This window comes from Trematosphaeria pertusa (genome assembly GCF_010094035.1).
Source record: "Trematosphaeria pertusa strain CBS 122368 unplaced genomic scaffold BU26scaffold_10, whole genome shotgun sequence".
Lineage (NCBI taxonomy): Eukaryota > Fungi > Ascomycota > Dothideomycetes > Pleosporales > Trematosphaeriaceae > Trematosphaeria > Trematosphaeria pertusa.
The window spans coordinates 1,227,309-1,253,610 of NW_022987221.1; the positions used below are offsets into that span (position 1 = coordinate 1,227,309).

Genomic DNA, 26,302 nt, shown 5'->3' on the forward strand with positions numbered 1-26,302 from the left:
TGGGCATTGAGGGCTCGCATCAAATAGGGAACAGTGCAAGCATCTTGCGTATGTATTCCTCCCTTGGCGTTCGATATGCGACACTTACGCATACCTGTCACAACATCTACGCGGATAGCGACGAGCCAGAGACACCTCTCCATGGAGGCTCATCCGACGCCGGGAAAGCGATGGTGAAGGAGATGAATCGGCTTGGCATGGTGGTGGACCTCTCACACGAGCTTTGGTACGCAACGAGATGCGCTCTTGTTCTCGGTCGCACCGGTCATTTTCTCGCATTCAAACGCGCACGCCCTTTGCAATCACACCCGCAACGTCCAGGATGGTATTTTGTGGAAGCTCAAACTGAATGATGGCGTTGTCATGGCCACGTTTTACCCCTCTTTTTTGGACGATAACCCTGAGCATGCATCGTTGCACTCAGTTGCAGACCATATCCAATATATCGGCGACTTGATAGGGTATCGGCATGTAGGAATTGGCTCGGACTTTGATGGTATGGCAGTTGGGCCGAAAGGATTGGAAGATGTTACCGAGTATCCCTATCTAATCAGGGAGGTGCAAAAGAGGGGAGTTCGAAGAAAGGATATACTGGGTATCATGGGCCTGAAATGTTCTGAGGGTTTTGGAAAGGGTGGAGCACATTTCCGAGTCTATGAGAACAGTACATCCTTTAGAGGATGACGTCAAGCCCTTTTTCGATTCTACCTAGGTATTCTTGTATATCGCCGAACCCGAGACGGAAATTGAGGATTTACCGGATTCAAAGTCTTTATTCAGGGTAAATTGAAGCTTTAGTCCCTCCTATGGCCAATAATATCTGCTCCTTGAATCCCATCGGTATCCCAATCTTCTGCAGCTAGTTTCATCTGGAGCAGTTCCACATGTATAACCCATCAGGCTTAGCCTCGAGACTTTCATGGGGGGATGGAAACAAATTGCTCTACCAGCGACTTTGTGGGGGAGAATGGTAAAAAGGAACCGGTACCTACTCGAAGCTTGAGAACAGTATCGCCTACCAGAGGTAAACTGAACCACATGGACAGTAGTACCCAAGCGTAGCCCACAAGATGATTCAACCTTTTCATCCCTTTCCCTTTAGTATTTCCCTTCCCCATACTATTCCGCCAAACCCATATTACAAAATCCTCTGCTGTGATTGCAATCGCTTGCCAGATGAAGAAGAGTAAAAACCCCAAGGAGCATTCGCTCGCACTGATATTAGCCGGCCGAGGCAGATGGAGCTGTCCTAGTGCGTGAAAGCTTCCGGAGATGAGGAAAGCGAGGTAGAGCTTTGTATATGAAGAGATATTGCAGCCACGTGGGATGCCCAGCAGGTTCGCAAATGTATCGGTGTATGAAGTAAGCATCTTTAGATATATAGTTAGTAGTTATATAATGCTGTAGACAATGCACTATAGCAACTTACGTGCCGGAGTTGCTGATGCCAAAATGAACCCCAGAATGAGCGCACAGTCATCATTTCTTTGAAGCCTCCAAACGGAGACGGCCAATCCTAGACGACCTGTCAGTTTGCGTAGGCCTCTCGAAGTGGATATGGCATCCTACTTCTGGTTCACTGAGCCCAAGCAACACTGCAAGGAATGCACCTTGCGCAAACTGCATGCTGAGCATGAAATAGGGCAAACCCCCAAATGAAAATGTCTTGAGCAGACTCCAACGCCGGTCCGGATGACGGAGTGTAAGGACCCTACTATCCATTTCGCCGACCTGCCCACCTGGAGGGGTGAAATTGACTCGCTGGTGAACCTGATAAAGAAAATCGGCCATACAAGCGCATACCAGGGATTTCGCTAGTTGAGCTATCAGAAAGCGAGTTCTGCGGCTTCTGGACGGAGGTTGAACGTTCTTGACATGGTGGTTCCACCGGATGCCGCGCTGATTGAACATGAGAACAGCAGCCCACCGAAACTTCTTCCAGCCAAATCCGGTGTAGGTTCTGGCCTCCCGAGCAGGTCCATCAACTCGCCAAAAGCGTTCTTCGGGGCCTTCAATTCCTGAGAAGACAAGCTTAGCCAACGTGGCAGTGTAGAAGGACCATGCAAGCGAGAAGAGTTGCGCTAGGTCAAAGTTGTTCGTGAAGTGAGGATGCAGATTGCAGTAGATTGCCAAGGTAATGATAAGAGTGCTGAAGATGGACCGGCGTCCGTTGAAAGGGGGAGCAGCGAGTGCGGTGAGTTGGCAAAGCCATAGTAGAATGTGAGGGACGATGGAGGCATCCGGCTCTTTCAGTGTTGTGTTGGCGGGGCGGTAATTCATGCTGCCTAATGGTGGAGGGGCGTTGGATCGTCTAAAAGGTATAGAAGTAGCCTCAGAGGAGTGTCAGAATCGGCGTTACGTAGGATCTGCCGAAAAGATCAAGTCAAAAGCCTCAGTCCTCGCGTACCGGCTCAGAAGATTATTCAGAGTCGGCTCGGAAGACTCTAATTAACGGCGCTATCTATTTTCACGGCGTCTCGTTAGAGACTCATGGTGCGCTATCGGATTGATTGGTGTTCGGTGCGACAAGGGTGGTAGCTACCAAGGTCGGCACCCGAGATTGGCTGCCGACTCCTTCCAGCCCCAACAAATCTTAGAAGGAAACGTCCACTACATTATAGAATTATATAGGCATCTAAGAAGAAGGGAAAGAGGGCCCCTCTTGCACGAGTTCGGTCGCAATGTCCTACCTTTCGCTCATATGTAGCATCCACGCGTCCTACCCCGGACTACTCGCCGGACTGGGAGCACTTCTTTTGTGCTTCTATGGCAGCCGACACTCAGCATCTATCTACAGCTGTTTTCCCAAGTACAACTCTCGTTCAATTTTCGGATTACCCCTCCATAAAATCGTAGAAAACGGCTACTATCAGGTGCGCTGCTCGGTCCTTAGGGAGTGCCTCTGTGACGAATGTTCCTAGATCATCAAGAAAACGCAAAAGCCCTTTGTCATCTGGTGGTGGGCCAATGACTTGATTGTTATGCCGCCAAGATATCTCAAGGATGTCCGAGGGGCGAATTGGAAGCACCTCAGTTTCTTTCACAGTATCAGCAATGTAGGCACATTTACCTGGCTCCGGGGCTTTTTAGAATTTGAGCTAATGTAACCCACACGATGCAGGCTTTTCATCTCCATGCTAGTGTTGGCGATCTTTACACTGCGGATTCGTCGTACCGAATGGTCGAGGTGGTCAAAAAGGGCTTGAATCCAAAACTCGGCAAGCTACCTCACAATTTTTATCAAGGCATTGCTGACTCCCTTGAGCAGCTGAACTGACGTCAGCAATCTCGGAAGAGGTGGATTTCTCCTTGAATGCACTTGTGGCGCGTACCGAAGGTAATGATATAAGCGTTCTCCGACTTCTTCCCATATTTGCGCTAACCCTATTTCTAGGCTGGAAAGATGTCAAAGCTATGGATTTCTTCGGAGAAATCGTGCAACGCGTGGCCATTCGAGTGCTACTATGTGAAGATCTCTGCCGGGATGAGAATTTTATCCGCCGATCCATGAGTTTCCAGGAGTCAATCTTCATCACAGCCCTAGTGATCATCAAGCTACCTTTGGGTCCTCTTCGCCGCTTCTTAGCTTGGCCGATCAGTTCGCTTCATCGATGGAAACTTCGCCACTGCATGAATCTCTTGCGTCCGGTATTGGAAAAGAGGCTGTCCCCGCGAAATATCAAGAAGCCGGACGCCATTCAATGGACTCTGGACCTTTTCCCGGTATCAGACTTGAATATCACTTCCGACCGACTCATGATGGAATTGCTTCACAATCTATGGGCTGGGAGTTCTGCCCCCGGAGGTATGCTAACGGAAGTCGTTTATCAACTCCTTCTACATGACGCTCATCTCGGGCCGCTCCGTAAGGAAGCCGCGGAAGCCGTGGATCAATACGGATGGACGGATCAGATGCTAAACAGTCTCCACTTACAAGATAGTTTCATTAGAGAAACCAACCGGCTTTTTCCTACAGGGTCTCGTGAGTACAGCTGACTAAAGATTACAAGTCGGTTCAGCTAACAAGAGCAGTGACTTGCGTAAGAACCGTTCTCAACAAGTCCTTCCGCTTCTCCGATGGTTTGACTTTGCCCGTCGGTGCACGATTCGGATTTCCTACGCAAGCTATTCAGCACGACTGTGATATACAACCTGATGCATTAGAGTTCAAGGGATTTCGTTTCGCAAAGCAGAACTCTCAGAATAATGCGGTGAAAGAAAGCGAGAAGAGATGGGGCGCATCCTCGGTGGATACTTCTTACTTTCCGTGAGTCACCCTCCATTTCTAAGTTGCCATCTAATGGTGCACTTTAGTTTCGGTTATGGCAATCACGTATGTCCGGGTCGCTTCTTTGCGGTAAGGTTGATCAAGCTGGTAATAACGAAACTCTTGCTCGACTACGATATCAAATGGGCTAGGGAAACAAATGACAGGCCACCCCCAGTTCAAGTTGAAGGACAATTCGTTCCTAACATGCAACAAACAATCTTCCTTCGTAGATACTCTGGGGCTGTCAGTTTAGTTCCTTTTTCAGGCTGAGCATAAGAGGTTTACGGACTCTTCGGTAACGCAACGCGGATATTTCAAGGTTAAGGATGTCTCGTCAAGTATAAAAAGATGTACCTTTGAGATGTATCCATTCCATAGATTGTGATGCTTGCATATGTTGAATCCCTCACGACAAGGTGATCGTGAGGAAAAACGTAACACTCCTGTCCGATCGCCCATAAGCGGGGACCGGGCGGTCTCAGGATTATTCGAGGTAACTAACTCCGGACCCCGTCTAATCTGCCTAATTTAAACCAGCATTTTCAACGATAATTAATAGAATCAGTGGCAAAGGCCCCCCACCACTGTATCTCACAACAAACCCTCTGCACAATGGCTACTGTTGAAGCTTCTATGTCATTTCTCGAGCTCTGGCCATCTACTGAGGAAAAGGAATCTCCATACCTTCGCGGCATAGTTGAAGACCACTTCCCATCCACCAATTTTACGAACGAAGAGCATACCGTCCAAGTTGCCGATGCCAGGCCCCGCAAGGAGCGTTTCACGCTTGATGAGCATGGTTTCTCATGGCGCAGTGACATTAACCTCTCGGTCGATGTGCTAAAGGCCATCAGGTCTAAGGAGAAGGCACGCGTAGCCGAGGCGTATTACCCGCTGGTGGAGAAGCTGCTGAAAGATGCTACGAGCGCGACACGCATCATTATCTTCGACCATACCTATCGCAAGCGAAACCCTGCATTGAATATGAAAGAAAATCCAAACGGCAAGGAACAGCCAGCTACAATGGTAAGCAGAACGATCCTTCTAGTGAAATGATTACGTTCTCACAATCCTTAGGTCCACTGTGATCAGTAAGTGTGGAAAAGCACCTAAACTCTAGTCATTAATCAAGAGGAGATCTGCACTTGGTGCAAGACGACGTATCGAGCGACACGCCGAACAAGACGCTGAACGACTGCTGGCGGGACGCTGCCAACTGATTAAGTACGAGCACCATCTCTCACAGACTCGGTGTAAGCTGATAGCTGCAGTGTTTGGCGCCCCATCAGCGGGAGTGTGGAGGATTGGCCTCTGGCTATCATGGACTACCAGACGTTGAGGTCCTGTGACGTTCATCCAACAAACATTTTCAGAGAACGTGAGGAACTTGTTGGACAGACTGTTGGAATTAACTACGCAGCTGATCAGAGGTGGTATTACCTACATCGGCAAACGCCCGAGGAAGTGACTTTGATCAAGATATGGGACAGCCAGGGAGATGTTGCCAACCGTAAGTCCTTCCATGGGCTCGAGATCGAGAAAAATCTTACTGACTGCAAAAGTGTGCGCTCATTGCGCTTTTCAGCATCCAGATAGTGTCCATGCGGCCATTCCCCGTGAAAGCATTGAAGTGAGATGCTTGGTATTCTATGAAGAGGGATCTGTTTGATAGTTTGAGCTTGGGCATCGGACGTTGACGCTACGGAAACGTTGCCGTTAGTTTTCTGCAATATAAATGATTCATTACACAGGCTTTTTGCTAATTTCATTCGCAACCGAAGAAGGTTACGGGGCAAGCAGACATTTACGGCGGATACTAGCGCTCAACGAGAGGATATCAACCCACAGACAAATACTGCTAACGAGATATCAACAATGCCAGAAGCGAGAAAGAAAACGCCTTCCGCCAACGCACTGTAACTCTGCCAGCCACCGAGTGCCAACGGACCTAGCACGTCTCCCACAGTTTCCATCATTGCTAACGCCGCAAGCGCTTCAGACTTTTCAGACCCTCCAAATTTCCCGATGACGTGGGCCTTGATAAATGATGGCGTAGGAAGGCCAACCGCTAACAAAGTCGCCGCGAAATACACTTGCCATGCTTTAGAAGCGAATCCAACCGCTAGCAGAGAACTCGATTGAAAGACAAGGGATAGAGGAGCCAGAACTGTATGTATGGTTCTTCCGGAATCTAGCGCTGACTCTTGACTCCGCCACGAAAACATTCGCATTAACCAGGGCATGATGTACAGAGTCATGTAGATGTAGGCAGCACCGATCGAGTGGACCATGGCGACGAGGAAGCCGTTTTCCCTTCCCGTGAAGCCGAATTTTAAGGACGTATGGATTAATAAGGCGTTAAACATGTAAGATTGGACGAGATTGTATGCGAGTAGACTGAGTCCGGAGAAAAGCGCTGAGTGACGCCGGCCTAGAGTCCTCAACGGCGATATCAAGGTCTGCAATGGCCTTTCCGGAAGCCAGTCGCGACCTGTGTCAGTCTCCACCGCTTCTTCTTGTTCATCTCCCCCTAAGGGTTCCGTTATAGACTTTTGCTCTGCAGCCTTCGGGGTGACACAAAGCTGTAGGTATGCAGCTACCGTCACGAAGAGCCCGATTGCAACCATGAAACTCACTGCAAAATCTTTGAATAGTCCGGCAACAAACGGGCTCGCTGATATCCCGACCATATACAAGGCTAGGGAGTATCCGATGAAGGAAGACGCCGTTTCCTCTCTCGGGCTTTGCGCATAGGCTGTGTTTAGCGCAAAATGCAGTAGGTTGTCAGAGGCGAGGCCTTCAAAAATGCGATTGCATAATGCGATCTGAATGCTGTGGAGGTTGACTGTACCAAAAATTAGCATTGATGGATCCCAAAATTTTGATTGACTTACTTCCGAGTAACAGCATGACAGCGCTCATCGATCGGAAAGCGATCCAGAGGAGAAGGCTCAGCTTTAGTTTCGTCCTCGTGAGTCTTTGAAGAGGACCCAGGGCCATCATTCCCAAGATGTTTGCAACGGCTGTTGTAACCGCAACAGATCCAGCAAATCTCCTTGTTTCGTGTCCTTCGCAATGCCTCGGATCTCTGCAGAGTAAAGTGGCATACGTAAACAATGCCGTAGCTGCTGTCGATGACATAGCTAATGCGGCAAAGAGTGCGAGGGGCAAGACCAGATGGGAAGGTAAGTAGAATCTCTGGGCAATTTCGTTTGCACTGACAGGCTCTCTGCGACTGGACCCTTCCGTCTCTTCATTTCCTAGAAGCGTTGTCGTCTCGCGGCTGGACTCAACCGCGATATGGCTCATGATTCCGACAGTGTTATGTATAGGCGCCCGTAGCAGTGGTGTTGTGGAAAGGCATAGAACAGATTCAGGATAAGAGCCGTTAGGCTAACGTCCCCGGTTTCGGCTAAGCCGTAGCGGGAACCGAGCTGGGAAGTCCCTGTCCCCGACCACCATGTGCTATATTAAGTCTACGGCACGCCAATCCCAGGATAGAAACGAGAACCCGCCAGTATGTCTGATTTGATGCTGGAAAAGCTTATCCGATTCTTAAAGACTGCGTTAGTTGGAGTTCGTTCTAGTGACGCCTTACGAGATAGGCTTCATCACCCAGATGGCTTACCAGACAAGAGACTCTCTGTTTTGGCATCGGAAGCACTCGATCTGCTATCAGACATCAGGCTGGAGCTTGAACCAGGTCACTTGATACTAGCAGATCATTTTATGGGTATGGATCATTGCCATCACGCAAATTCTCGACACTGATACGAAGACATAGGATACATGGCCAGCAAAGCGCTCTGTGCCGCAGTAGAACTAAACGTTCCAGACATTCTTCGCGATGGACCTATGCCTTTTGAGGAACTCGCCCGGGCAGTGGGTGCACGCCCGGATCGTTTCCGCCAGGTCATGCGCACGCTCGTCAACAACGGCATCTTCTCCTACGACCCGAAAAAGGATACATTTCAGAACAACCGAACGTCGATATTATTGGTCTCCGACCATTGGACGCAATGGCACAACTGGGTTGAATTGTATGGGAACCAGTTCTATGACATGGCTCGCGGTATCCCCGACGCTTGTAAGAAGGAGGCCGTGCGCTGCCCTTCCCAGATCCATTTCGACACGGACGACAGCATGTTCAAATATTTCACTGATCAAGGGTTGATGCCGAAATTTTTCAAGACTTTGAGTGGAGGGGCCATTGCTCAGGCGCCCGGGATTCTTGAAGACTACCCCTGGGAAGAAGTCGCCGGCGGGACCATATTGGATCTAGGCGGTGGAAGCGGTGGCTTGATCGCATTATTGCTTCGTGAGCATGCAACCATGAAGGGGGGTATCTTCGATCTTCCAAAAGCAATCGAGCAAGCGACGATGAATTTCCATGACAATGGGGGACAGTACGCCGACATTGGGGAACGGGTCCCGCGCGAGAACCTTGTCGTCGGGGATTTCACGAAACAGGTACCGAGCTTTGAAGTATATACCATGAAATGGTGTCTTCACGACTGGGACGACGAGCATGCGACCGCTATCCTGAGGAACATCCGACAGGCTATCAAGAGGAGTTCGCGAAGTCGGCTCGTCATCCTCGAGTCTGTCTTGCGAGACGGGCATATGGGACGAATGTCGCGGTATGGAGACTTGAATATGATGGTTGCAGTGGGCGGCCGAGAAAGAGACGAATGCGACTGGAAACATTTGGCGAGGGCAAGTGGGTGGATGATGAGCAGAGTCCATGTACTGAGAAACGCGTGGCCTTGCGCCATCGAATTTGTGCCAGTGTGGAGCAGGTCAGAAGAGGGACCAGAGATTTCCTAGGTACCTTAGCCCACCATTTTCGATCGTTCTCATGTATACGGCGTCAGTCTCGAGACTGCGGCCTAGCACTCTGCGCGTAATAATGAAGACGCAGTCATGAAAACATGTACAGGAGCGATGGGATGCAAAAGCGCGTCGCAGGCCTGCCTGGTCGCCAATTCGCGCGCCATGTCGCGTCGTACTCGCGTCGTGCAGGCAGGGGTGCTCGGTGCCCGGAGCCAGGATGAAACGGGCACCGCCAGGGTACGGCGCGCTCCAGAACGCTACCTTTGAGATCTTTGGGATAGGCAGCCAAATGGCTGCAACTGATGAGGGCCTATGGTGCGGGCATCAATTACTATACCGAAAGTGCTCAAGGTATCATTACGGAGAGACCAGGCCTACCTCTTCCGGCCCCCGGTTGCTTCCGACGCTGCCGGCCGGCTCCCGATCCACCCGCGCCTCTCAGCCCGGCCGAAAAACATTCTCCAGCCTTCGTACCGCATCCCGCAACACCTCGGGTTCCACCGCGAACAGCACTCTCGCCCAACCTTTCTCATGTTCCGGTCCATGATACGCTCTACCGCCGCTAACCAGCACCCCAGCATCTTTGATCCTGTTTACCATCTCCGCTTCGCCTTCCCATGTCTCGGCGTCCGTTAGACGAGCGAACACGCAGAGACCCGCGTTTGCCGGGAAATACGGTATGCCGCGGTCTTTGAAGAATGCTGTAAGCGTTCTGTACGCAACTCCAAGCCTTTTGGAGTTCATCTCGATCAATAGAGGGAGTTCAGGGGATGATAGAAGCCGAATGACGCATATGGTAGATAGAGACGAGATCTGGGTATTTGCTGCAAGTGCGAGTCCGACTGTCATTTCTGGATTGGATTGTGACACCGTGACCCCCTGGTTTCGGCTCAGTTATCGCGTCTGGACTCAAGATATAGTGCAACTTACCATTCTGAACCCGCTTTGGCCAAAGTCTTTGCTCATGCTCCACACCATATGCACACGAGAAGGGTCAGCTCCGATGTGATCAAGATCAATCGACAAGACTGAAACGAATGGCCGTGGCTCTTTGATTTCGGGATTCGCAAAGACGGAGAGGGCGTATATTTCATCAGAGATGAAGTGGAGGTTGCGCTTCTTGCAAAATTTCAGACAGCTCTCCAGAGTCTCTGTGGAATAGCAAACAGCGAGAGGGTTATGAGGATTCGTAAGGATCAAGGCCTTGATGGGTATGGTTGCCGACTCATATGTATCTTCAAGCGCTAAGAGAAGTTCGTTGGTAAAATTCGCTTCCAAGGATGGCAATGGTACGAGCACTGGCGTTACTGATGAGCGCACTTTGAATCCGAAGTCGTAGCCATCTACGTTGAGTGAAGCCCGGTCAGCTATCATTCTTTGCTTAACAATCATTCTTTGGTTTACTCACTCCAATACGGTCCAGGTGTAAGCACTCCATCTCCTGGGTCGCAGATATTGTACAAAAGGGTATCCACGCATGCCATTGCTCCCGGACCGGTAGCAAGATGAGCCGGCTCCACGAGTTTGAAAGGCTTGAAGTGGTCGTTGAGAAAGGTCGAGTACGCGTGCAACAAATCGGGATCGCCCGAAAAGCCTCGAGAGTAGGATAGGTGCTACACGCGGTCAGTTAGCTGACCAGATAGCTACAACAATTGACAATCTGAGCTAACCTACCCTGGAAGTCAAGTTTTTCTCGATGGCATCTTTACAGATGACAACCAGTTCAGGACGCATTAGCCAGTTTTCTGCCGTCGAAAGGTCAATGTTGTTGTTCTGCTTCTTCGATCTCTCTGCAACGGCTTCCTTGATTTTTGGTATGATCCCCTCCATTGTTGACCATCCACGTTTCGAGAAGGTGGCTTTCATATCCTGTACCACTGTAATTGATGGAAGAGTATTAACAGGAATTCCTTGGAGAAAACGTTGACGGTGCGGAGATTTTGAGGTTGCCCTACAGTCTTCGACTTCGACGCGGGAGCAATTTGCCGGGCACCGAGCGCGCCGCAGTCATGCACCATCATGAGCCATCGAAGCTTACTAATGCCCACTTTCACACGAAGAAGCCCCTCACTGAAGTCTAGCTTTCCAGCACGCCAGGGTTAGCCAAATTCGCAATCTGATCGCAGCACTTCTTGACTTCATCATCGCTATGAGGATCGAAAATGGGCTCGTAGCGATTTTCTACACCTATCCACCGATGCTATATGCCGTCCGGCTTCTTTGCCCGCTCGTTTTTCGTGGGAATATTGAAGACGCTGAAAGCAAGAGAAAGACGAACCTGGTCAAGGGGATTTGGTATCTTCAGTGGTTATTATCTCTTCTCATAGTATGCACCTTTGGCTCCATTTATGACTCAAAGCGTGTGGCGAAGTTGACTCTTCATGAAGCTTGTGACCAGTGGTTTTGCTGCTGTCGCGTATATATCCGCTATCCGAACCGGTCAAGATCTCAAAACGAACGAGGCATTCCTTGTACGTTTCTAGGCATGTGACTGGGATAACCTATGAACATACTGACAGTAGCAGATATCGTACGCAGCCGTTGCGTTGTATTATTCTGCTGGCTTACTCCCCGATCCGGACGGCCCTTTCAGCCCAAGCACTCCCCATTTCTGCGCTTGGATTGTGGGAGCCATGTTCGAAGGGCTCTTATTGTCCTATTTCTGGCGGGGGTTCGGTGATTCCTACGTATGGTATATTGCACTAGGTGCTGCAAGGTCGAGCACACTCATGGCCATGCTTTTCGCATATGTATTGACTCAATGGGACTATGCTTCGAGTGAACAAAAAGAGGAAGAGACGGAAAGCCTCCTCACCGCGAATGGGCATGACTCCCCCAGCTACGATGCCATCAACAGAAAGGTCCACTTACTCGAAAAGCCAGTCGGGCGAGCAAAAGCAGGCTGGTTGGGCTATTTCATCGGCTTCCGCATTCTGTTCCCTTACATTTGGTACGTCCCGACCCGACCACGCTCTGTTCGTAGCAAAGCTAACTCAGCCTCTAGGCCATCCAATTCTTTCAAGGAACAACTCATCTTCCTTGCGAGCCTGATTCTTGTCATCGCGCAGAGAGTCATCAACATCTTGGTCCCATGGCAGCTCGAGATCTTGGTCGGATCCCTTGGACGGGGCAGCATGCCGTACAAGAACATCGCAGTCTATGTTGTCTGCCGAGCCCTTCAAGGGCAGCAAGGGATTCTTGGCTCAGTACGCGCCATTCTGTGGATCCCAGTCAGTCAGTCACTCTTCCGGAGGCTGACATGTGCCGCATTTGAGCACGTTCTTGGATTATCGCTTGATATGCATTTGAGCAAGCGCATTGGTGAAGTTATGAGTGCACTAAACAAGGGGAGCGCACTTAACACCTTCCTCGATGGCTTCGCCTTCCAGCTGTTTCCTATGGTGCTTGACCTAGGCATAGCGGCGGTGTATTTTCTGGTCAGAGTCGATGCATTCTACTCGCTAATTATCATTGGAGTCATGTGGAGTTACATCTACATGACGATCTATATGGCTCAGTGGCGTGCGAGAGCTCGACGAGAGATGGCCAAGCGGGATCGAGAGATGGATGCGGCGAAGTAAGACAAAATCGAACACGGTACAATATCGAGTGCTGACCTTTCGGTAGGATGGATACCCTGATGTCTTATGAGACAGTTCACCATAACGGTGCGGTTTCGCTGGAGGCGGACAGGTTTGGTTCCCACGTTGAAGCCTACCAGAAATCCGAGTTTCTGGTACTCTTTTCCCTCAACTTCTTAAACATCACACAGAACATGGTCCTAACACTCGGCATTCTTCTGGTGGTTCTCATCTCTGCCTTCCAGATCTCTTTAGGGATCCACACGGTAGCCATGTTCGTTGGGATCCTGGGCTATTTCACTCAGCTTCAAGCCCCGTTACAATTCTTCGGCAGCTTTTACAACCAAGTTCAGACGAATCTTATTGAGGCGGAGCGGATGTTAGACCTGGTATTGAACACCCGTGGTTATCTACCGCGGAGCGCGCTGACGAAAGCAGTTCAAGGAGAAGCCTGCTATTGTTGACTCTGAAAAAGCTGTTGGACTGCTATACTGTTCGGGGTGGATATCGTTCCATAACGTCGCCTTTGCGTACGATCCTCGGCAGCCGACACTTCGCGACGTATCGTTTACCGTTAACCCAGGGACCTCAACAGCAATCGTAGGTGAAAGTGGAAGCGGCAAGTCAACATGCCTGAAGTTGCTCTATCGTTTTTACGACGTCATCGATGGCTCAGTTGTGATTGACGGTTTGGATATTCGGAACCTCAAAATGAGCAGTTTCCGGAAGCACATCGGGGTCGTTCCGCAAGATACCGTCCTATTCAATACCACGATAATGTACAATCTACAGTATGCTAAGCCTGACGCGGCGCCAGAGGAGGTATATGAAGCATGTCGCGCTGCAAGCATCCATGACAGAATTCTCAGCTTTCCGGAAGCATACGAGACGAAGGTTGGGGAGCGCGGATTGCGACTCTCTGGAGGAGAGAAACAAAGGGTCAGTTATATTGCTAACCCTCTCAATGTTGCTAACACGGGCAAGATTGCTATCGCACGAGCGATTCTTAAGAATCCTCAAATCATATTGCTGGACGAGGCCACAGCATCTCTGGACTCGCAAACAGAGCAGCAGATACAGGGTGCACTGGAATCTGTCACCAAAGGCCGCACCACCATCACGATAGCGTAAGTAAACACTTCGGTCACGCATCAGCTATGTTAACTCCATGCAAGGCATCGATTGTCTACGATCACAAAGGCTGACCAGATCTTGGTCATGCATCATGGTCAAATTGTTGAGCGAGGCAGACATGAGGAGCTGTTACAGCTTGATGGGAGATATAGGCAGATGTGGGAGAAGCAGACAACAATCAGTGATCCTCAAAACGTCGAGTGAGAGCAACGTAGTGGTACACATCAGTTGATACTTCAGCAGCTTGAGTAGGGAAATCTGCAACCAGGAATGAGTTAGTACCATCTATTGAAATATTCTGTGATTATATTGTCTCAGCTTGAAGCAAGGAATATTGTCACCAGCGCAATGGGTATGATTCATAGCTGCTAATGAGCCGCTACAGTGTTCCATAGATTGTGCCGGACTTCTTGTTATAGGCTCCCTTCGCGAAGAGGTACTCCCACGTCTGTCCAATCCCATCGCCACGTCCGAATATGGGAGCGAAAACCCAATCATGGACCATCCAAATGAGAAACACAACACCCCGTACAAGCCAAACGATGGGAGAGGGGACTTTACCATCCTTTCCGGTGTTGGAGTGTGTGATGATATCTATCATCCGCCACATAGGAGCGCACCATGCGAGAAAGAGAGACGCGCCAATTCTCGTCCACCAGCTTCGAGGTGGAACATAGTGGGGAGCCCGGGAAAGGAACTCTTGGTAAGCAAGGGGCAGCTGTGCCTCTTCAGCCCCCGCCATGACTACGTCCTACGCATTTCCAGGTAAGTAGTTGCATCTCTCTCTAGTTTCTGTCAACAAGCGAATATCACTGACCATATATCGCTGACTGGGGGTTGGTGTCGGGTGGCGGACCATGGTCGTGCTTCCCAGTGTTTGAACAACTACCTCAGCCCCAGTGTTTTCTGCATCTGCTGCGTCCAAGGGCTTCCCACAGACCCGTATATCCTGGTATGCAATTTGGCCCCCCTCTGAAGCAATGACTCGATGGTATTGCTCCGCCGTGATGAGATATGCAACGCCGATGACATCCGGTGAAAGTGCTTTCTCAGCTCCTGACTCTTTGCGAGGCCGAATGGAGTAGTACGATGGCTCTGAGTATGGGACGCCAGGGATCTCGGCAGTTAGAACCCAATTAGGGAGAAAGACTCTGGCGGACTTCATGGGTACAATACCTCGGCGACCGGTAAATTTGGCAGTGCTCATGTTCGACCCGTACGCGAGGTACCAGACTGTTTCAGACTCTGTCATGTTGGCAACCATTCTTTCTTAATCCCCGTAGTTGTTCGATGGTGCTGAGACATGCGCACGGGCGGGCTCTAGCAAGATATGGCATCGGCCCTGCACGTATTTGAGCCACCGGGCTCCGAATATTTCGTGATCTGGATTAACCGCTCTCTTGACGAAAGCAGTAAGGCATACGCCGCGGACCGGTATCCGACCAATTGCTTGTTATGTTACCTAGGGTACCTAGGTATGCTACGAGTATGGCGGGGGCTAGGTGAAAAGCTATGAACACACAGCTTGAGTCAATGCGAGCCTCTGAGCCCTAATTGGACGGCCTGTTCTTGTAGGTATCTCAAACTACCCCGGAAGAGCCCTTCGCTTCGTCAGAGTAATCTGCTCTATGGCTTCAACTTCAACACCCCTTTTAGCCCTTCGCGAAGTAGCATATGCGCTCGATGTACCCATCAACTCCATCGACTTGCAAAAGGGACTCCTAGACAATGGCGGCACATCCCTCTCCCTTATTCGACTTCACTACGCCCTCAAAGCCATCGGTATCAACCTTACGCTAGAATACATGGTTTCCGTCAGAAGCCTCACGCAGTTGCTCGAGCGTGCAAACCAGGAATGTGCGTTGCCTCGGCAAGATTATTCTCAAGACTTCAAACGCAGGACACTGGAAAGTACAGAACCCACGCCGAAGCGAAGAAGCAGTGCCACGTTCGATGCACCGTCCAGAAACGCTCACGAAGACGCTCTCCGATACCCAATGACGGAGATGCAGCTTGCTCTTCTACAAGCGAGTTTAAGAACTCCTGGGACAAATATCATCTGCTACCACGAAACTCATCGACCGGAAAACCTCGCGGCTCTCAAGAAATGCTGGGCGACTGTCATCCGTTCTGTGCCCCTCCTCAGCAGTACTTATGAGCTGCGAGGACCCGAGGCATATATCGTCGAAGCACAACGTCAGTTACTGGACTGGTATGAAGTAATTGTCACAAATCCGGACTCATATGCCCAGGAGATCGAAAAACAAAGTCTGGAAGGTGCCTGTTTTGGGAGTAGCTTTCGGGTTGTTACGCTGAAGCCCGAAGATGGCAAATCGGGAAAGAGCAGAGTTATCTGGAGAGTGCATCACGCACTGGTCGACGGATATTCGCACGGATTGCTGCTGTCGAAGCTCCAGAAGGCTTTTGTCAGAGAACCAGTCGGACCAAGCGTGCCGTTCGTTCGATTCACCTCCGGTTTGCACGCGCTGCAAAGGAGCTCAGATTCGGTTGGCAAAGCGTATTGGGCAAGACACCAGACTGAACATGGAAACGGTACTTCGCAGTTGCTACTACCGGCTCCACTAGCAAATGCATCGTCTTCCCAACGCCCGTCTAGCGTTTTCGAAATTCACATTGACAAAGACGTGCTGTTGGCGAGCTGTCAGGAGATTGGAGTAACCTTGCCGACGTTATATTATGCAGCGTGGGCGCTGACTCTGGCCAAGTACATCGGGTCGGATGATATCTGCTTCGGCACGGTGCTCTGCGGTCGAGCTCTTCCAATTCCGGGCTGCGCATCCATCATAGGCCCAACAATCAACACGTTACCAGTCCATATCAAACTCGAGCGTAGTTCAACCTTCGCCAACTATGTGCAGGAAGTGTTCAGGCAGATTCTGGAACTGAGTTCCGTCCAGTGGACGTCTCTGAAACATGGCTTTACCCGCGATTTTCAGACCGCCTTGAACATACGCGTCGAACCACAATTCTCGAGGGAGCATCTGATTCCATTGGAGCGGCCGTTCAGCACCATACGATCTGATGTGCCGCTGCAAGTCGAGATTCTGAGGGGAAATCTAGATCTTGTTCGCATTCACTATCATACCGACCGCTTCACGCAATATCAGATTGAGCAGATTGGCCAAGTATTTAGGAACGCAGCCTACATGGTGCGAAATATGGCTTCTAGCGTAGAGTCATGTCTGGCGTCCCTCATCAGTGACACGCAGCGCTGCGAACTAGGTATTTTGGGCAACTGGGATTTCGCCAGCACCGCTGCAAAGTCGATCAACGATGATCTGGTGTCTCTGTTCACCAATACTGCCTTGGAAACTCCTTCAGGGACCGCAGTCCAACAGGGGCCAGCGAAAATAACCTATAGCGAGCTGCACACCAGATCGTCACTAGTTGCGCGCCGAATCAGGCACATTGTCAAGCTCGAGGATGTGGTCTGTGTACACGCTGATCGGTCCCTTCACTGGATTATCGCAATCTACGCAGTCCTCAAAGCAGAGGCCGTGTACTGTCCGCTAGCCGATGACCTGCCGGCCTCAGTCCGAGACATGAACTTCGCCACTTCTGGAGCCAGTCTTTTCATCGTAGGAGCAACAGCGGACAAAAACAAGAAACCAGAATCTTGCGAAATGTGTATAGCCATCGAGGAGCTAATGCAAGGTCCTCTCCAAGATCCTGGGGAGGAGGACGACGTTCGGAAATGGTCAACTACCACTACACCAGAAAGGGGAGCTTACCTTTGCTTTACGTCTGGGTCGACCGGGAAACCAAAAGGAGTCTTGTGTCAGCATAAAGGCCTCGTCGCTTTCCAACGCAACTTTGATGTTCGCCTGCGTGCTCGCCCAAAATGGAAGATAGCGCAGGTCATGTCTCCAGCCTTTGACGGCAGCATTCACGAGATCTTTTCAGCTTTGAGCTATGGAGGAACACTGGTTTTGCGAGAGAATGAAAGAGAGAAGCAGCTGAGCCATCTGAAGGAAGCCGACGCCGCCATCCTCACACCTTCAGTAGCAAGAGCGCTAGACATACACAGTTTCCCAAATCTAAGGACCGTCTACTTCGTGGGAGAAATCGTCACGCAGGACTTGTGTGATACGTGGGCGGCTCGGAAACCCGTTTTCAACATGTATGGACCAACTGAAGCGACCTGCGGTGCAACAATTAAGCAGCTTCTACCGAGCCAGCCTGTTAGCCTCGGTGTGCCAAATCCCTCTTCTCGGATCTATATCCTTGACAGCCACCAACAGTTGGTTCCGCGAGGGACTATTGGAGAAATCTATCTAGCCGGAGTACAAGTTGCTGTGGGCTATGTTGGCAGACCAGAGGAAACCGCGGCTCGATTCTTCCCGGATTGTGTGAAGCCAGGTCCCGGTGAGCGCATGTACAAGACTGGGGACAGGGCGTACTGGAATGAGGAAGGCGAGTTGACTCTTGTTGGCCGTTCGGATCGGCAAGTCAAGCTGCGCGGATTTCGCATCGATCTAGACGATCTTGAGATCCAGATACTCCGTGCCGGAGGAGCTCGAGAAGTAGCTATTACCCTCAGCGATGGCGATCTTACTGCGTATGTTCAGCCGAAGAACCTCGATGTTGCCAGGCTCAAAGAGAACATGCGTTCGCGGATTGCGCTGTACGCTCTGCCCCGTTGGATAGTACCTGTCGATGTATTTCCAATGACACCCGCAGGAAAGCGAGATTACAAGAGCCTGGAGCAGCGGGTACCTTCACTTCGAACCGAGCCACTCTCCCCATCGGCTCTTCCGCTGGAGGAAATGGTCATTACTGCACTGCGCGAGACGTTGACACTTCCCGTGGACATTCCGATCGACCCATCCTGCGATTTCTTCGGGCTGGGCGCGTCTTCCGTTTCGTTTCTCTTTCTCTCTCACCGTCTCTCGAAGTCACTGAACCGGAAGGTCCCATTACAGTTGATCATGCAGTGCCAAAGTCCGCGAGACTTAGCTTCGAAACTTACGGGCCTCGATTCTTCACCCGAAGCTGAGGATGAGTCAGTCTTGGGCGAGACTAGCATTTTGCCGATCGAAAAAGATTGGTGGCAGAAGTATCAGCTCGGGGGCGGGTCGTCTGCTTTCAATGTCAGTTTCGCATGCAACTTAGGCCGAACAGTCAATGTTTCAAAACTGGTATCAGCCTGTGATACAGTCCTTGCCCACCACCGGATCTTAAGCTGCAACTATAGTCTCGGCGAGAACTCCACCCCCCACCGAACATACCGCACCTCTCCACCAAAAGCAAGGCTTGTCGATGAAATCGACTTGGAGGATGAGACGCACATCCAGTTCGACTTGAAGAAGGATTGTCTGCTAAGAGTCGTTGCCTCGCGTACGGTGATGCTCGTCGTGGCCAGTCACATCATCTGCGACTTGACGACACTAAACATAATTCTCGACGACATTGCTGGTGTTTACCTCGGACGGACGTTGAACATGGTGCGATGCGAATATTCGCAGCTTCGAAGGTCAAAGACTCCCTTATCAGGCCAGCAAGCATTCTGGAAAGGCTATTTAGAGAATACACGTTCTCTCAGCGCTCTCACAGCGAGAGTGCCAAAAAGAACGACCTGGGCGGGAACTTCCTATATATTCCCGATCGCGAACCCCGTCCACCAGTCAATGAAAGCGTACACTGCAGCGGGGAAAGCCACGATGCATCAAATAGCCCTAGCAGCGGTTGCCTTGGTGCTTGAAGTCGACGAAGAGCTATGCGATATCGTGATCGGGGCTCCATATCTAAACCGTACCTCTGAAGATGAGTTAGAAACCATCGGTCTCTTCCTCCAACCGCTGCCGATCCGTATCAGATATCCGGCTTGCATGGGAAATTGCGACACGCCGGGCTCATTCATCCGGTCCGTCCAGACAGCGAGTCGTGAGGCCCTGTCTCATGCCTTGCCCTTCGACCAACTCCTATCGCTTCTGAACATCCAACCCACCTACCCAGACCACCCCTTATTCGACGTGATGGTAACATTCCACGAAGCCGACCAAGGACCTAGATTTCCCATCCCAGACGTTACGCCTCTGTATACCTGGACACGGGGCGCCAAGTTCAAGCTCATGGCTGAGTTCTCTACCATGAGCGACGGCGAGTTGGCACTCAGGCTAGAATACAGTACCGAGTGTTTCGTAGAAAATGAGATCAGGTGCATGGGGGAAAGAATCGTGAAGGCACTTCATGGGTTGGCCACGGGAAAGCCGTTAGTGGAGGTACAGGCATGCGTTCGACAGGTTGTATAGCAAGGATCTGTACCGAAGGGCTCTCATCTGCTTTAACATCTCATACGAATTGCCTATAGACTATTCAATCCCAGCCATTCCGCAAACGCCAACGGGTTAGGTTGGCTAGGTCTCCTTTCCGATCTTCTCGCATCTGATGACAGTGTCCGGATGCGTGATCCATGTCGTTGGATGCTTCACCCAGACGGTGCTCTCATCAAAGCTGAGGCGATAGTGCTTAAGCAGATGTACGAGCAGAATTCGTATTATAAGGTCCGCAACGTACTTCCCAATGCACTGGCGGGGCCCAAACCCGAACCTCCAATAATGATATCGCAAATCAGATCGATTTTGGCCAAGAAACCTTGTAGGCTTGTAGATTTCTCTATCATCGCCCCAGACAGCGTTCTTCACATTGAGCCGATACGTGTCGACGATGAAGTTAGTGCCCGGCGGGACCACGAAGCCTGCGATGCATCGCGTAGTAGGGGCGGATTGAGCAACGGAAAATGGTGCGAGGGGTCGAAGACGCGCGGACTCTAGTATCGAAGCTGCGAGGAACGTGGATGAGCTGAGCAGGTACTGGACGGTTTGAGTACCCCCGGATCCAGCCTTGGAAAGGACTTCTTCGCGCAATTGAGCTTGAACCTCCAGGTTGTCCGCAAGGAAAAGTAAGTTCCAGGAGATGCCGCCCACGGTAACATCCAGATTCGCAAAGATCATCTCGTCCAGGGTTTGTAGCAGCTCGTCTGTGCTCAGTCGGCCCTGCTCGATCGCATCGTACATTTCCACCACTGGTGTCTTTTCACACGCCAGTAGGCAAGCATCGCGTGCTGTCTGGTTGAAAGTCGCCCATCTTCTCTTGAACTCGTGAAGGTTCCGATTTACTTTGACCGGCAAATATTTCGTCCAAGAGAAGCGTGTCGCTCCACCTTGGATCATACGGTCCCACAGTGCTTCACGGAGACGGATCAGATCTTCGAGCTCCTTCACCATTTCGGAGGTGAGCTTGCCATACAAGATATCGGCCACGACCCAAAAAGGAAGGAACTTCAGATCCTGGACTGGATGAAGGCGCTTTTCACTTAGGCGTCCGCTTCGGTGCAGGTCCTGGAAGTGTTTCTCCGTAATTTCGATGATTCGCGGAATGTATGATGCCGCGTCTTTGTGCGAGAATCGAGCAGCAGTGATTCCGCGCACTCTCTGCCATTCCGCTCCGCCGATGAGACCGACGCATTTACCTAACAGCTCTCCCATGAGCCATCCGGAATTGTTATTGGTGGCCTTGGAATGCTTGTCTGAGTCTGCAAAGACTGCTTTGATGTCCACAGGATCGGTCAAGACACTATGCCCGGTTAGATATCGTCAAGCTCCTGCGAGAGCTACATACATTTCCGGTGCCATTCCACTCCATATGCGGTAGATTCTTCCATGTTGCCGTCCCCACTTCGTGCCGTTCTCTTCGCCCTCCAAAAATTTGGCAACATCTCCTTGGCCATTTGGCCAAAGGTAAGGGCACGTAGGCATGCGGGTCCGTTCGTCGACAGATAGGATAGGCCATTTCCAGATCAGATAATTCTGCTAGAGCTTAGCGAATAGCCGAAGTGGAGCAGCATGAAAGCGAGTCGCACGTTGAGGGTCCATGAAAGGATGACTATGCAATATCGACTTATCAACCAGCAGAGCGCAAACACGAGGAACGTAATCGATAGGCAAGATAGCCAAAGAGACGGAAGGCGGGAAGGGACCCAAACTTGCATACCCATGGCGGGTAAGAGGTAGAGTTAGTCGGCGTTCAGCATCAACGGGCTCTCCGCCTCGGATGGAAAACGATTACAACTCATCAGATCATTCCTTGCCAAAGCGCAAAAACCATGCATGAGTTATTACAAGTGCCATGTCCGGACATAGCACCAGCAGCCGGGAGCCGAGAGATCCCCTACTCGTGTCCGTAATTCGGCCCTCTCTCCAAAATCCTCTGCACCGCTGGCCGTTCTAACATCCTCTCGCCCCAAGCCTTGATATTCGGCCAATCGTTGACATCAACGCCGAGAAACTTAAACATCCACGGCATTGCAAAAGGGAAGTACGAGATATCGGCGATCGTGGGGCGGTCGGGAAGCGCAACGTAGTTTTGACCAGGGCTGGCCAGTCGCGCTTCCATGATGTCCCACTGCTTGAGCACGTTCTCGTGAAGCCTTGCGTGTCAGATTGGGCGGCACATGGGGTGCATGGCGATGCCTACTTCTCCACTGCCCTCATAGGCGGACCTGGCTTTTCGCGGCTTGGATACCCTTTCAGGAAGTACAGCCAGTACTTCGCAGTCGCGCTGCAGAAGTAAGCATAGAACAGGACGGAGAAATCAGTGGAGAAAGAGGGCCGCACCCTAAGCCGGCAGTCTGGTATGCGGTCCATGAGAGGATCGCTCCCTTTTCGAATGTATTCGTCCCATTCCAGTATCCATCTGCATCGAAACGCTCGGCAAGATACTGCAAGCAGGCCGTGCTTTCAAATACAATGACCTCCTTGTTGGTCACGGCGTCCCAGTCCTTCAATGCGGGGACGTAGCGTTCGGGGTGGATCTTGTAGTACCACTCGTCCTTGGTATCAATAACCGAGACCACATAGGGGCACTGGAGCTCTTCGGCCAGCATCAACGGCTTGATGTAATTAATATAACTCGTCTGATCGGCTTTCCGTGGATCAGCGAGTCTTCAAGATGCACATATGCAGGGATTTCCAGCGTGAGCTTACCTTTGATGATGTACAGTATGACGCGACCGTCATACTCAAGATCGCCTTTCACGACCGTGCCATTTGATTCCATTTTGGTCCTGCTGGACTTGCAGCTTGATGGTCGCTCTATGTGGCCTAGCACGAGCGTGGCGGGCCCCGGGACCGGGTGCCGGAACAGAGCCTGTTTTCTAGAACCCTCGCACGCCGCGAACCCGTATTCTAATCAAGCTGCAGAAATCAGACTAAGCAGGACAGAAGAATAGGGATGTTGTACGGAAGTCAGGTTATGATCGGAGTGATGACTGGGAGAAGGCGGAGTCGAGATGACCTGTGCTAAGCCATGGGGCTAAGACTACGCTAAGCTGTTGCCGGATATGGTTACTACTTCACGTGACCTGGTCATGTATATATAGCCATATTTCTCGTATTCTCAATCAATCAACTCATGTCTCAATACTCTTCAATTCACCCAAAATAAGCCTATTGAGAACATAGACAAGCGCTACGACCGGATCAGTTGAGTCGAGGATGCCAGACGTGAAAGGCGAACCGGTGTCAATTCTAAAATACCCATCTATTGATAACTGTCCATTGCGTGATTCCTTCAGCACAGAACATCTTTCCACATTGAAATCCGCATTTCCAAAATAGTCCCGCTATTCTCCCCATTCACACAGAGACACCAACGCGTTCACTTGGTCTGCTTGACACCAATGTCGTAGATTTCGAGGGTGACCTCGTCAACGTGTCCGCACCCATTCAGAGCTGTCTCACTCTTATGATCCCTCCCAAACCTAGCGAGATCTCGGTTTCTGTTTTCCGCAGCATTTGACTCCTTGGAAAGCCCACGACTGAAAAGATTCCGAAAATATACGCCGAACGGGGAGAGCTTGACTTTTTCGATGACCGGAGCCAGGGTGGGTATGCAGCAACAGATGATAGCGACGGGAATCTCCATGCAGTGGTAGATAAGTGGAAGCCACATGTGTTTTGGCATGTCAGCGGTGTCGAAGCCACTGAGGTTGAAGAGGCATGAGACGCGGAGTACAGCGGAGATCGTAGTGCTTCGTTCTAGTTAGTACGACAGTCGCGAGTAGTGCACAAATAAAAGCAAACTTACAATATGCCGCAAAGCAGCAGAAAGGTAAGAAAGACTTTGTTCCCAACGCTAATCTTCAGCTTCCAGACTAAGGGCATCGGGATGCTCAGGATGGCGAGGTCGAAACTTGCGTGGAGCATACCGGTAGAAAGACACAGTTTGTGCGTATCACCGCATTTACCTGGAGACTTTGGGTTCCACAGTTTGCGCGTGGGCGCGCAGATGGTGAGTTCGCCGACGAGGGTAGCGATGGACCAGGCAACGACTAGAGCCATCAGGACGTAGCAAGACCGCCGGAACCAGTCTACGACCCAGAATAGACGCTGATATAGGAACAGAATGGCGAACTGTAAGACCAGCATTGAAGATATCCAGATAATGAATGAAAAGACGATAAGCTGGGCGAATTAGCCTGACGGTGGAGGGATGTTAGGAGGAGAAATGATACCGTCGACCAGAGAATAAGATCATTTGGGTCCTTCAGATCCTTGACAGAGTTGCCTCCGCCTGCAGCTAGCACCATGGAGGTGTTATTTCCAAGTGACACTAGTGCGAGAATCTGTGGTTGCTGTCAGCACTCGGCCACTTCGTGGCCGCTTTCCTTTCAACGTACACATGCTGCGATGCAAAGGTAGTCATCTGCAAGTACCTTCGCGCGTTTCAGGCGCCTGGCGTAGATACGTAGACCAGTGAAAACAAGTGCGAGCGCAGTGAAAACGGTAGGGACCACGACCAAGGATATCTGGCGGTGATTCTTGAGCTGATAGAGCCGCTTGGAATATGACCCCATTATGGAGCTGATTCATGGGGCGTAGGGAGTGACGAAGTCCGCGAGTGTGCTTGAAGCGACCTTTGGATTGAAGATGTTGAGGATGAGAAGCCTTTACCGACATGCACTTCAGGGAGTCGACACGCGGCGGAGGTATGGCTGCTATATATATGCTAGGTCTCCTATTGAGATAGATGAAGGAGCTCGCCACAGGCTGCGCCGGGTTCCCGCGGTAGTCATGCCCCATGTTTGCATAGATAGAGAGTATTCCTCGCTGCCGTTTTCGGTCATTCCCCAACCGGTCCGTCGTCCATCATGAGCATAGATCAGCAACACACTCGGGCTTCAATGTCATATTAATCCCTCCGAGCACACTTCTAACACATTACGGCTATAGCTCCCTAAACAGCGCCGTATCCGTTGCTGGTGCATAGTAAAGAGCAGATAGCCACGGGTTCCGAGGCGAGCCCGGTTGCCGGATACAACATGAGTGTGTCCATCTTCGCCAACTTCAAACGAACCAGAACCGTGGCGGCCAGACCAAGCTCACTCTACGTCCAGAAAAGAAAGCCGAAAGTTTGGGAGAGGTGGTCCTTTCACAACGGTCCAGGAAAATGCGGCTGACATGCGAAGCTCCGCCAGCCAGCTGTGACGATGCATTCGCAGCACCCGTAGAAATCTCGAGAGCGCCGTCCAAGGGCGCACGCTACAATCGTCCGGATTGTACTACGGAAAGTCAGTAACAGTCATACATAGCCAGTATGCGATTGTCGAGGTAGGGTATGAGATCGACACGGGAGATTCCACTTGGTGATGAGAGGGATCTCTCGAGACCGCTTTCGCAGACCCCACCCTACAGTCATCCAGATAATCCTACCAAAACTCAACAACACCCACACGCAGCCAGTACACAATCATCAAGCTAGACTACAATCTCACGACCATCAAGCCCCCTCCATCCCCATGCATCCATCACCCCTTCACACCCAAGCCATTCTTCTCCAACAACCCACGCCCCCTCCCAGGGGTTCCGTAATATTGTGTCTTAATCTTAGCAGGTTTTAAGTTCTTTTGTGCGTAGGCGGAAGCTCTACTTTGCCCTTAGCTAGCATACCCTCTATCGGTTGGTGACTTGAAACGAGAAAATTAGTAAATAACGGGGCGGAAGGATATAAGTAGCCCAGCGGTATACCAGATAACTGAACTTCCAGTGTGCCAACTCAGTACACGGGAGAAACTTGCCTGTCTGCTCGCCCGCGGAAGGACTGGTTGAGTAAAGTCTGGGAGTCTCTCGGTTCGCCGCACTGCGCGTCGCTCGAAAACGCACTCGACGACGGCCATCCGAGACGTTCACCCCGGAGGCCTGTGCATTACTCTGCATTAAAACTAACGAAGGCCGCTCTGCAGGCCGTATCAGCACACTCACAAGCTTCAAGTCGGCAGAAGTGAAACACATACACCAACCACTCAAGACTAGCACGCGTTCCACTGCACCGGTCCGCAACCTAGGGCCTGTGAGGAGCAAAAGAGATGAGACGCTGAAAAGCAGACCCGAGTGATTAAATTATACCGGGGAATTACCTAGCTATCTGATCTGGTGCTGCGGCTTTGACAACCATGAACTAATGT

At 50.9% G+C, this 26,302-nt stretch overlaps 7 protein-coding genes across 7 annotated transcripts; 2 read left to right on the plus strand and 5 right to left on the minus strand.

Annotated features, from left to right (window-relative positions):
• Positions 1-917: 917 nt before the first annotated feature.
• Positions 918-10,969, minus strand: BU26DRAFT_532508 (aminotransferase GliI; the record flags this gene model as incomplete). The annotated part of the gene is made up of 7 exons (XM_033831105.1): positions 918-1,090; positions 1,121-1,370; positions 1,570-2,244; positions 9,560-9,982; positions 10,034-10,446; positions 10,512-10,716; positions 10,778-10,969. The coding sequence occupies 7 exons, from the start codon at positions 10,967-10,969 to the stop codon at positions 918-920; spliced, it is 2,331 nt and encodes a 776-aa protein (XP_033681848.1).
• Positions 10,970-11,484: 515 nt separating this feature from the next.
• On the plus strand, positions 11,485-14,022 carry BU26DRAFT_576899 (putative transport protein; the record flags this gene model as incomplete). Its single annotated transcript, XM_033834388.1, has 7 exons — positions 11,485-11,574; positions 11,629-12,053; positions 12,108-12,680; positions 12,731-13,073; positions 13,123-13,623; positions 13,669-13,811; positions 13,860-14,022. The coding sequence occupies 7 exons, from the start codon at positions 11,485-11,487 to the stop codon at positions 14,020-14,022; spliced, it is 2,238 nt and encodes a 745-aa protein (XP_033681849.1).
• Positions 14,023-14,197: 175 nt separating this feature from the next.
• Positions 14,198-15,070, minus strand: BU26DRAFT_430578 (uncharacterized protein; the record flags this gene model as incomplete). The annotated part of the gene is made up of 2 exons (XM_033823890.1): positions 14,198-14,569; positions 14,636-15,070. The coding sequence occupies 2 exons, from the start codon at positions 15,068-15,070 to the stop codon at positions 14,198-14,200; spliced, it is 807 nt and encodes a 268-aa protein (XP_033681850.1).
• A 376-nt stretch (positions 15,071-15,446) lies between these two features.
• BU26DRAFT_576904 (acetyl-CoA synthetase-like protein) lies at positions 15,447-20,090 on the plus strand (the record flags this gene model as incomplete). The annotated part of the gene is made up of 2 exons (XM_033834389.1): positions 15,447-16,037; positions 16,071-20,090. The coding sequence occupies 2 exons, from the start codon at positions 15,447-15,449 to the stop codon at positions 20,088-20,090; spliced, it is 4,611 nt and encodes a 1,536-aa protein (XP_033681851.1).
• Positions 20,091-20,120: 30 nt separating this feature from the next.
• On the minus strand, positions 20,121-21,978 carry BU26DRAFT_576909 (cytochrome P450; the record flags this gene model as incomplete). The annotated part of the gene is made up of 3 exons (XM_033834390.1): positions 20,121-21,414; positions 21,460-21,647; positions 21,943-21,978. 3 exons carry the CDS (start codon positions 21,976-21,978, stop codon positions 20,196-20,198), a joined length of 1,443 nt encoding a protein of 480 aa, XP_033681852.1. The 3' UTR covers positions 20,121-20,195.
• BU26DRAFT_460867 (glutathione S-transferase) lies at positions 21,952-23,099 on the minus strand. The gene is made up of 4 exons (XM_033825046.1): positions 22,824-23,099; positions 22,455-22,761; positions 22,315-22,398; positions 21,952-22,267 (listed from the first exon to the last, which is right to left on the minus strand). Exons 1-4 carry the CDS (start codon positions 22,894-22,896, stop codon positions 22,009-22,011), a joined length of 723 nt encoding a protein of 240 aa, XP_033681853.1. The 5' UTR covers positions 22,897-23,099; the 3' UTR covers positions 21,952-22,008.
• Positions 23,100-23,496: 397 nt separating this feature from the next.
• On the minus strand, positions 23,497-24,694 carry BU26DRAFT_567195 (uncharacterized protein; the record flags this gene model as incomplete). Its single annotated transcript, XM_033833631.1, has 4 exons — positions 23,497-23,869; positions 23,926-24,302; positions 24,353-24,463; positions 24,518-24,694. The coding sequence occupies 4 exons, from the start codon at positions 24,692-24,694 to the stop codon at positions 23,497-23,499; spliced, it is 1,038 nt and encodes a 345-aa protein (XP_033681854.1).
• Between the last annotated feature and the right edge of the window lie 1,608 nt (positions 24,695-26,302).